Source organism: Archocentrus centrarchus, chromosome 8, assembly GCF_007364275.1.
Source record: "Archocentrus centrarchus isolate MPI-CPG fArcCen1 chromosome 8, fArcCen1, whole genome shotgun sequence".
Taxonomy (NCBI): Eukaryota; Metazoa; Chordata; class Actinopteri; order Cichliformes; family Cichlidae; genus Archocentrus; species Archocentrus centrarchus.
In genome coordinates this window covers 14126572-14137914 of record NC_044353.1, presented here as the reverse complement: position 1 = coordinate 14137914, position 11343 = coordinate 14126572, and the positions used below count along the sequence as shown (strand labels likewise).

Sequence of the window (11343 nt, the reverse complement as noted above, 5' to 3'; positions counted from 1 at the left end):
ATCGTGAATGTCTGCAGGTTATGTAGGTTAGCTCATGTGTAGAATATCCAACTGTCTGCAATCAGAAGTGTTACCTGCAACCAATCAAACCTTTTGTATTTTCTTTCTACATTGTGACCATGTTTTAAACTTGATTAAATAAAAAAGCAATGATCCGTACTGGAAATGATTTGACTTTTTTTTTTTTTTTTGAGCCTAAGCATTAAGGACAAGTATTTAAGTAATATTGTAATATGTAAGTGTTTTTCACCTTTCTAAAAATACATTTTAATCTAAAGCTGGACCCAAAGAATCTCAGTTTATAGTCCTGATTTCTATTAGGTGGAAGTGAAGCTATGATGTCCTACCTCTGTTTCAGATGGTTTCTTTAAAAAATTTTGTGTGTCAGCATTTGAATAACAACACCAGCTATAAAGCTGTTCTGAGGTAGGATGCATTGCTTAGTAAACCTCAGGTTTCCAAATGAAGGCACCGTTGATGTAGGCTTGTGAGGTATCACCATTTCAAGCGGTTTCCATTTTGGTGAGAACACAGTCATTTCAGGTTCTCTAGTTTTTTATTAAAGAGTGAAAACAGGAAACTATCACAGGATATATCCTGTATAGTTATACCTTTGCTACCCGAAGGAAGCAGGTGCAAAGAGACCAGAGTGCAAAGCTTCTGCTCAGAAAATGTTGCTGTGTAGCCCCTTAACTGGCAAGGGCCCGGTGACGGGCCGTTTGTAGTCCCTTTTATATGGCAGGCTAGACCCTCCCATTTTTATTGACACGTCATTCGGCCAATCATGTAACTGGCTGCACCAAATCACCTGAAAAAGCTACGTGACGCCCTCTGAGTATTATTGGCTCTGGGAAACCCATTTCTTAACATGATTGGCCGAATGAGGTGTCAGTCAAAATGGGCGGGTCTAGCCTGCCATATAAATGCACTTCATTCGGCCGGCGGACCAGACGCAGCCAGTTAATAGGCTATGAAATGGGTTGTTCAGAGCCAATAATAACCAGAGGGTGTTATGTAGTTTTTGTCAGGTGATTTTTTTGCTGCCAGTTAAGGGGTTAAAAGGTTACCCATTAGTTTGCAAAACCTGACTGCAACTTTATGAGTGTAAAATGGTTATTGCAGACTTTACTGTGCTCATGAATACCTCATAATCTAACTAAATATTTTTATGTTGCTTATTGACAAAATTTATGATAAGCCTTTGCAAAGGCCTTTTTACCTCTTAACTAATGCTTGTTATGAAATTGCGTTACCACTTTGGGTCATCTTCGTCTTCTTTCGGCTGCTCCCTTTAGGAGTTGCCACAGTGGATCATCTGCCTCTATCTCACCTCATCCCTAGCATCTTTTCCTCCTGCCTGGCAGCTCCATCTTCAACATCCTTCGTCTGATACATCTCCTCCAGAGTTGTTAGTTTTATATTTCTTCATCAGCCTGCGTGTTCTTAGTTTTTATTGTTTGAAAATTATTATTTTGAGTTTAATTTTTCAGCGTTAGCTATTATGAAACAATGTTATAATATAAGGTACTTGTCAGGGGCAGATTAGCAAAGTTCAGACTCCAACAACACCTCATGTAGTCCCCATGAACATTTGCTCCAAAGCCTTCTGAAGGTGGTTTTATTGACAAATTTGAAAACACAGACAAAAACTACAGACAAAGATGGTTCTGGTTTTGTGGCAAAAACCATGATTGACGTTATTTAAACTGTTGTAAATGACACCGAATTATTTGTATTTGATTTTAGTTATTTATGTGAACAAAGACAGTTCCTGGTGGGTTTTTTTTACACCTAGTTTTAGTTTGTTACTTTAGTTAACTAATATTACCAGTATTCCTCCAGCAGAGGGTATGCTTATTTTGCATAAACACCAATTTATCGGTACACTGCACTCTTTTCCTAATTCTGAATGAAAACTGATCAAATACTTTTCTTTCTGTTTTGGCTGTTGCAGCTTAAAAAAAAAATTGAAATTAAAAGAAGCAGTTAAATAAAGTCTAAAGATCCGCCAAATAGACTATGTGAGTTAGTTTGTTATAGGGACTGTAGATAGATAACAATCTTAATTCATATAATAAATAATGTCTGCTTGGTGACATTCTTCTATACAGCCTGGAATGTGGTTCAAGATCTGGCTCAGTGACCTCTCAGGTCACAAACCCCGGACATATCAAGGCATACAGTACAGTCTCCAGGGAGGATGCAGCAGTAATAAAACTGAAACCTTTGCGCCACGTCGTGATATTAAAGAGCTTTTCAAAAAAAAAAAAAAAAAAACAGCCAAACTAACAGCATAAACAGTGGAGGCAAACAGGGACAGGCGTTTGCGCACAGGAAGGAGGTTGACGTGTTTTCCGCAGGCTTAGACCGGGGAAAGTTGTTTCCTGAAGTTGAGGCTGTGCTGATCGTTTCTCCACTGAAGTCCTGCTGCTTGCAGAAAATGACCAGGACGGGTTTGTCGTAGTAGTTTACTAGTTTTTTTTCCGCCCACCTTTGCCGGTGAAGCTCTTCTTGTGATGGAGCTGCCAGATGAGAAGATGAGCTCTAAGACTGAAGACACAGGTAATAATAATAATAATTATAAACTTTAATCTGCTTCGCAGCTAGCTACCACCACCGCCACCGGGACCTGCTGCGAGTCGACACTGTCCGCTTTACGGCTTTAAAGCTTTAAATGTAGTTAAATATTAATTTTAACTTGTTGCTTGTCTTCAGCGCGACCTGCCTGCGTTTGAAGGGGACGTAGCCGAGAGACGGCCTGTTAGCATTGCTGCCCATAGAAATGAACGGACGCTGCTAGCCGCCGGCTAACTCTGTTAACGCTTTCTCGTGTCCTCTACAAAAGATTAAAAAAAAAAAAAAAAACAGGTCCAGACCTATGGGTTTTAATGCGTGTTTAGTTGTCATTTCAGTCATACATTATATACATGACATTGCTCTTATTCTAGTTTTATAGCTTAAAACAGCAGGTCATTTATAACATATGGTAAATATGACGTGGTGAAGAAACTATTTATAGTAGTAAAACCCTGAAAATGCAACTGAAAGTGAAAGCACCCTTCATTAGCTGACTGTGCTTAAAAGTACTCATCCCTTGTGCATGCTGTTACTGAAATATTATTACATTTGATAAGTTAAGCAGTAGTGCACAGGCTCAGGTGTATTTCATGTTTTGAATTACAAATTTTAATCTGTCATATAGAAGTAGTGATGAGTAGTGACGTGCCCGCCCTTGGAAATGAAGTGAGGAAGTATTTTTGCAGTATGCAGTTTTAAGTAAAGTATGCTCATCTCCTGCGTGTCTTTGAGTGCAGCATTTGAATAAGATTACAGTTCACCCTGCAGGTAGTATTATGGGTAGTAGATAGTATTAGTGGCAAGACAGCAACTCGTTGTTTCGAGTATTTTTATTGTGAAGTAACAGTGAATCAGCAGTACAGTCTTTCTTGGTGTAAACATTGCCTTGTTTCAAATATATACAAAATTTGTAGAAGACTGTGATGTAAATACAAAATTGGAAAATAAATAAATAAACAATAACTGTGGAGATGAAATAAAAAACAAAACAAAAACAAAATAACTTGACCTCTAATGCCCTTCTTGCTAAGGACGAAGTTGCGCTCCTCCTTTATTTAGTGATATTCCAAATAAAGATTACACTGTATACTCAGGCTGTTTTAGAGATTGTAGGAAACTGCTGCTTTGCTCTGTTTTCTCAGTTATTAATTATACCTCTTCGGGGTTTGGATTTTTGCATTAAGAATAAAATTGATCAAAAAGGCAAAGAATAAATGGAATTGATAATGAAACTAATCAGTTATGTGATCCAAGCGGTCCTGCGTGGCTCTGGATTAGATTAGAAACGTTGAGGGTTCATTAGTAAATAAGAGCATATATCAAAATTATTTTAGGCTTGTCTTATTGCAAGGTGACCCCATGGTGAAAGCAGATATTTTGTTGTTTGTGAAAAACCTGCAGCAAGAGACTTAAAACCATTTATCTTATTTTCTTCAGATGTTAATACACATATTTCATGAACTTACACAATAAAAAAAAAATATGATGGCAGACAGAAATGTCAATACTGGTATTGAGTAGTCATATTTGAGATATTTTTAGGATCAAACAACATATTTTCAATAATGTGTGAGTTCTCCACTATCCAGTTATTATAGCCAGCTGTCCTTTACTCTTCAGTTCCCTGACTGAATGATTTGAATTCCTGTGTAGTGTTTCCTGTGTATTTCCACCCCATGCTGAACTGTTGCCAAGATGTTTTTTTCACTGAATTCTCCTCCTTTTTTTTTTTAAATTTTTGGACAAAAAGGGAAGTGTAAACTTAATTTGTCAGAAACAGCTGTTTCCAAAGGACTCTGGCTTATCAGGATTTTTTGCCTCCTCCGGCCATTGACTTTTGTGACAGTCACAGATGAGGTTTCCTTTTCTTTTCTAGACCTTGTTATTCAGCTCTGTGCAGCAACAGTACAACACCAACCAACCCCGTGTCACCTTATCCTTCCCGGAGGTCATTATAGTCACGTCATATGCAGCCCTAAAAGGCGATTTTTAATAATTAATAGTTGTTTAGAAGATGGATCATAAATTTTTTATTTTTTTGGAAATTAAAACAATCGAAAAATGCCCATAAAATAAATGACAAGAGAACTGGATAAAAAGGAAAGAAGATAAATTGTTCATCAAATTATTTATTGATTGAAGACTGAAACTTTAGCTTTAATATATTTTAAATAGCAGTGCTTTTATAACTGGATTCCACCAGAAACAAATTAAATAAATTAATAATCAAATTAACAAATTAAAAAATAAACAACAGACCAAACAAATGTTGCATGAGAAAATTTTCAGATTTGTCTACAGCCTTATTTTTAACTTTTTTTTTTCTTTAATTTGCATTGTGCACTATAGAATCTTAATTCCTCATCACACCTCATCCACAAATTTACTGCTTTAAATGTGTTTTTAAATGATTTGTTCTACCACCTGCTTTTTAAAATATGCCTTTCCCCCTGTGCTCATACTGTAACTCTCTAATTTCAAATGCACCCTGAATAAGTATGTAAGTAGATTATTTTGACCTAAATCATAATATTTTATAGAAGTCCGTCGGCTGGTTCATAATGAAGTTATTATAGAATTAAAGCTAAACAAAAAACTAGGTGTGAGAAAAAACACCTGCCCAAGTCTTTGCATAAAACTTTATCTCCAGCTGCATACAGGGCTTTTTTCCAGTTTTTTGTAAAACAGTAAATTTCAAAGTTCATGGATAACAATAATTATATTTTAGCATTAAAAATATTTTGATTAAAGAGCCTGCACATACTGGTGGATTAACTATTACAACAGCTTAAAACATGGTTTTGGTAATTGCCAGTATTGTTAATTTAGGGCAGCTGTGGTGTAAACATTGGCTGGTGGTCTAATAAATCATAAAGCACAAACTTTATAAAGGAAAAGCACAAAAATGTGTTTGTCATTTTCAGAGGCGAGCCTGTGGGATCAGCTAGTAGAGTGCCGAGCACAGGTCGAACACTGGCAGGGTGTGGCGACGATCTGTGAGCTGAGCAAACAGGAGGAACTGGCAGAACTGCAAAAACAATGTGATCAAGAGATCCAGTCACTGCAGGAGGCTCTCAGAGGTCAGTCAGTGCTGTGTGTTGGATCGGCAGACAGGTTTTTTTTTTTTTTTTCTTGAGGAAGAAGAAATCAAATCAAAGTATTTATTTATTTATTTATTTTTACTGTAATGGGAAACCTATTCTGTAATCATCTTAATATCCTGTTAGTTGAAAGCTTAAATCAACCACTAAAGCTTTAAGTTTAACTCACTGAGGATCATTATGTGTTGGCGGTTGTGTTTTCAGAGACAGCAGCTCAGTATGAGGCCAGGATAGCTGTTCTACAGTCTCAGCCTGTGGAGTGGAAGAGAGCCGGTGGACCAAACATGGTTAGTACCAGTGCGCCTGTCTTACTTTTATTTTGGGTATTTTGGATTCCCATCATTTGATTTTTCTAATTGTTAGATCAGTGGAAGGAAGGGAAGGGTGGATACAGAAGCCGCATCGATCGTCAACAGCTCGACTGGGGACGAATCGGCGCCATCAACGCACAGCCATTCAGCAGAGCTGGAGGCGGCGGCAGAGGGAGAAGGGGCTGCGCTTACAACAGAAGGATATTTTTCACTAAGGAACTGTGACTCAGCCTCATTGTCCTCTTTCTCCTTGGACACACCATTGCTGCCCAGAAAACTCCATGCACAGGACGACACCGACTCGCTGCTCTCCACGGGTACTTTGGTGCCTGAAGCCATTTACCTGCCACCAGCTGGACACCGACTGGTCACACACAGTGACTGGGACGCTCTTAATGCTCAGGTGTGGGTGTGATCTGATTATTTTTTTGGGTTTTTTTGTTTTTTTTACTACTACAGGTACTTGAGCTTCTTCTCAAAAGTACCACTACAATGCTGTATAACAACTCCAATGTGAGCAGTTTTAATGTCACGTAGCTTCCAGACAGTCCCTGCGGTCTAACAACTTTGCATTGTGGTTTCTTTGGTCAGTTGTCCGAGCTGCGAGGGGAAGTGAGTCGCCTGCAAGCTGAGAAGGAGGAGCTGGAGAGAGAGCTGGATACCCAGAGCAACCAAACACACAAACAGGTGCAGAAACAAGCTTTGGGCATGTGTGTATGTGTGTGCATATCTATACACGCGTTAATGAGTGTATGTATATGTGTGTGCCTAGGTATCGATGCTCCAGTCTCAAGTCCAGGCTTCAGAGACTCTCCTCCAGGATTTGCAGAAATCTTTTAGCCAGTCACAGAATGCAGTCCAGAGCCGGCTGGTGAGTAATGCCGGTGAATTAAACACTCATATAACTCAAGGGAACTTCAGCAACATATAATGAGCTGTAGATTTGCTATTAGGTTAGCTTGGTCACCTTGTAACAGACCCAGGTGAGGACTTTGCCTCTGTTTCCAGTATTTCTGCAAAGTTACATACTTAGCTACACATTTATATATAAACAGAAATGAACTTATTTCCCTGAACAACAAGTGCACGCAGACTCATCCGTCCAGCACATCTTGATAAAGCTAACAGCAGTCTTCAAACTCCAGGGCACATTTGTATCATTACCCATAAAGTGCGTGTGAATGTTATTAGGATGTATCTTTGGTAAGATGAGGGGTTCAAACTTGCATTGTTTTTTCTTCTTCTTTTTGTTTGTCTAGGCAGAGTTGTCTCTTTCTCAGAGGAAGATGTGCAACGAACTTTCCAGATTGAAAGGAGAAGAAGTTGAGGAGGACGTACCAGACAGCAGCTCATCATTCTCAGCAACACTACATGTACAGTTTTAGAGTTTTCCTTGCTTCAATCACAAGTGCTGCAGCTAGGAAAACTCCATTATTTTTTACATGAAGTGTAGCGGAGTGAGTGGCATATTTTTTATTTTAGGACATTTATGACATTTCACGCATCATTGGAAAGGGAACAGAAACCCCTGAGAAGCTTGTCTGTTTAGAGTTCCTCTTTCTTAAGTGGTGGTTTTCCTTATTTGCAGTCATTTAAACCTCTCACATTCACTTCTGGCATTTTAAGATTGTGGAGAGAAGTTTAAGTTTTCCAGAGTAATCACTGCTTTTGTTTAATGAGTAATGAGCAGAGGCAGTGGTCAGATTGTATTTGGGCATCAGTGTGAATTCATTTTTTAAACTCTAACCTGCAGGGGGCGCACTGTGAGGAGCGCCTTCGTATTGAGATAGTCAACCTGAGGGAGCAGCTGGACACACGGGCAGAGGAGAACGGTCTGTGGATCATTTTACCATGTGTGGAATCTGCTATGTTGACTTTCTTCAACTTAACACCATTTCTTTTCTTCCTCTTTCTACGCCCTCCCACTTCGATCTGCTGTCATCAGACATTTTAGAGGGTGAGTGACCAGCTCATAGTTTGAGATTAGATTGGTAGGTCTTGTGGTGGATATTGGATGGGATTTCTTTCAATAAAACATGTCTGACCAGTGCGGTGATCAGTCTTGTCTTGCATATAATGGATGGAGATCCTGTTTGTGATTTTTGGGTGCAGTGCAGTTTTCCAGCCTCAAGACTGAGACAGAGAAGATCCAGGCTCAGAGGGAGCAGTTGCAGGCTGAGCTGCTGGCTTGTCGCAATGAACTGGAAGCCCTGCGGGTGGTGCTCTCTCATGTACGAAGCACCAACAAGACCCTCAGCAGTGACAAAGTAAATACAGGCTGCTTTTTAGCTCTGCCATCTTTGGTCTTCTGTTGATGGTTGAGCGTTTATTTGGATTAGCCCAGTAAACCCTCTTGTATGAGTGTGTGTGTGTGTGTATTTTTTTTTTTTAACCACTAGTATAATTTTGTAAAGCATGGAACTTCTGTTCACATTACACTCATTCATTTTCATCATCACCATGAGGTGCTATGCTGTTTTGAATCTATACAGGTCAGAAATATGAAAATCAAACAGGGATTTCATGACTGTTATTTCTGTTGTTGTCAGGCAGTCCTGAACCAGCAGTGTCTGGAACTGCGCAGCCAAGTGATCAGCCTGCGCTCTCAGGTCGACACCAGCCAGGCCGTGCAGAGGGACTTTGTTGAGCTCTCCCAGTCGCTGCAGGTGAGAAACGACCGCCAGTGGTAAGCTTAACTGGGACAATATGAGGAAAAGTGTTAACATTTGTATCAGGATGCTGAGCATCAGTGACTCACTAATTTTTTTATTTTTATTTATTTTTTTACCACTTCCACTCTCCACTTTAAGGTGAAGCTGGAGTTAATTCGACAGGCAGAGAGTCTGGAGCAAGTCAAGGAAATCCTGGGAGAGAGACCCAGTGAAGATAGCTCCTCATCTGCGGATACCTTGTGAGATGCTGAAAACTGCATTTGAACCAAAGAGATTAAACATCCTAAGAGTGACCCAGAAAGGTCAACTAACCACGGCCACACGAAACACAGACGCTCCGGTGGAGTAACAACTGGAACACTCACAGCTGATGCTGCTAGCACTCATGTTGCAACACTGGAAGCACTCCTAAAGTGAAACATATCTCACAGAGGATGGATTGGTGTCAGTGAAGGAAAGTGGTGCTTGATGACCAAAGCAACTTTTTCTCACACTCTCATGTTTTTTTTCTTGTGTCTAGTAACACATTGATTCCTGTACAGACATTTGTAAAGATGCTGCGTTTGTAAATCTGACATGACTCCAGCAAAACACTCAAGGGTCCAACACTATCAGTTATTAATATGCAAGTAATCAATATTTTTGCATCTTTGTGAAAAAAAGGACCTCTCTTGGCAGTGGATTGCGGTGCAATAATTAATAATGATACAAAATTGAAACTCCACTGAAATAACTGTATTCAAATGTGACTTTTATTATATATAAACATATAAATTTACTTAGCAATAACATTCCTGTCCTCACTAAAACCATATTAGCATTTAGACCTAATGTTCTGGATTTTATGATTAGAAAGGTAAAATCCGTAAAGAAATATTAATGTGTAACATTGAACTATTTTATTTTGTGTGATTGCACATTAAAAATTAACGGTAGGTTATCAGATTTTCATTAACCTTGAGGGTCGTAATTAAATAATGCGATAAAGTTTCTTAACCTTTGGCTTCAGTTTGTTACACAGTGTAATTGCACACAATATTGTAGGTTTGGATATAAAATGTGAAAATAAAGCTAAAAGGTCAACAGATCCTTACAGGGAGGCCATAAAAGGCTCAACAAAGATCAGAAAATAGAGTGACTTGTTAACTAACTAAACTAAGTAATCCTCTTCATGCGTGGATGCACATAAGGTCGTCACCAGAGCCACCGTGGTCTGTCCAAAGCACACTTCACCAGGTAGCCCCAGGTCCACCCCTGCTCCTTCATCTCTTCTCCTCCAAGTCTCTTTTGGTCTCCCTCTATTTCTCTGACTGTCTGGAGTCCATCTGAGGGCTACTCTCTGTAGTGGTGCTGACAGCGTGCGCAGCACATGTCCAATCCTTCTCCATTGGCACATCTGAACCTCTTCTGTGATGGATTTTGTGGAAGTGCTTTGGTGCAGTTCAGCACTGGAAATGGTATTTGGCCAAAAGATGTTCAGAATTCTTTTGAGGCAGCTGTTCTGGAAGACTTCTAGTTTGTGAATGATGGTCTTGGTCATTTTCCATGATTCTGCACCGTACAGGAGAGTGTTCAGGACATTATTGTTTTTGAAGAGCCCGATCTTGGTAGTGGTGGTCATGGTGATGTCACTGTTCCTGCTAATTTAGACCCCAAATAAGTGAAGTGTTCCACATTTCTTCCCCGTCGATGATGATGGCTGCTGTTCATCATCTTAAGCCCGATCTGCTCTGCTGTACTTGCCATGATGGTGGTCTTTGCCTACATATCTTGATGTCGGTGTGAGAGCAGCGCCACATCATCTGCAAAATCTATATCTTCCAGGCATGAGGTGAGCATCCAACGAATTCCTCTTCTTCCATCTGCAACTGTTTTCGTCATGATCCAGTCCATTCCTAGGATGGACAGAAATGGAGAGAGGATGCGTCCTTGCTTCACACCATTACGGACATGGAAAGCCTCTGTCAGTTCCATGCTGCAAATTACTTTTGATGCAAAGTCCTTGGTAAAACATCTTCATGACTTCAGTTGTATTAATTATAGCAGAGCCAGAGTCAGAGCCCAGGCTTCATCACTACATTCACAATTAATCAGTTAACTCTTAAAAAAAAGTCTTTGTTAATATAAACACATACTTGCATATGAATATGCAGAATCTGTAGGAGAAAAAAAAGGTTTTTGTTCCTGGAAGCTTCTGATTTTAATTTGTAGTCCAAGCAGTGCTGACTAACTCAGTCTGTGTGTAGAGCAAAGGACAGATTGCATTTGTCAAAATGTAATTTTGAAACTATTGGCTGTTATCCGACAATGATTATGTTTCCTTGAACTGGGTATTTGGTAATATGAACATCCTGGCTGGATCGACCGTCTCAAATGCTGCCCATTGCTCCCAAAGGCCACATCATCACACCACCCCTGGGTTCCCAGATTGATACCACACTGTTGTCTTATAAACACTGACCACATTATTATTCCTGTTGTGCTCTGCTGTATAACAACCTTTGCAGGAAATAAATGTTGCCATGAATCTACCAGAATGCTTTGCTGTCTGTTGCTTTACATCACCTAGGCCATTCTGACCCTGACTTTTTTTTTGTAATGATTGAAAGTCTTGAAATGAGTGAATTAGCCCTTTTAAAGTTTGCGCTGCACGTCTACTAAGAGTAATCAATATGCAACAAA

General features: G+C 39.6%; 1 protein-coding gene across 1 annotated transcript; it reads left to right on the top strand.

Moving 5' to 3' along the window:
* Nucleotides 1-2382: 2382 nt before the first annotated feature.
* On the top strand, nucleotides 2383-11192 carry rabep2 (rabaptin, RAB GTPase binding effector protein 2). The gene is made up of 12 exons (XM_030736625.1): nucleotides 2383-2562; nucleotides 5502-5657; nucleotides 5883-5965; nucleotides 6042-6392; nucleotides 6581-6676; nucleotides 6762-6860; nucleotides 7249-7362; nucleotides 7743-7821; nucleotides 7935-7946; nucleotides 8102-8256; nucleotides 8539-8655; nucleotides 8800-11192. The coding sequence occupies exons 1-12, from the start codon at nucleotides 2517-2519 to the stop codon at nucleotides 8902-8904; spliced, it is 1413 nt and encodes a 470-aa protein (XP_030592485.1). The 5' UTR covers nucleotides 2383-2516; the 3' UTR covers nucleotides 8905-11192.
* Nucleotides 11193-11343: the final 151 nt, after the last annotated feature.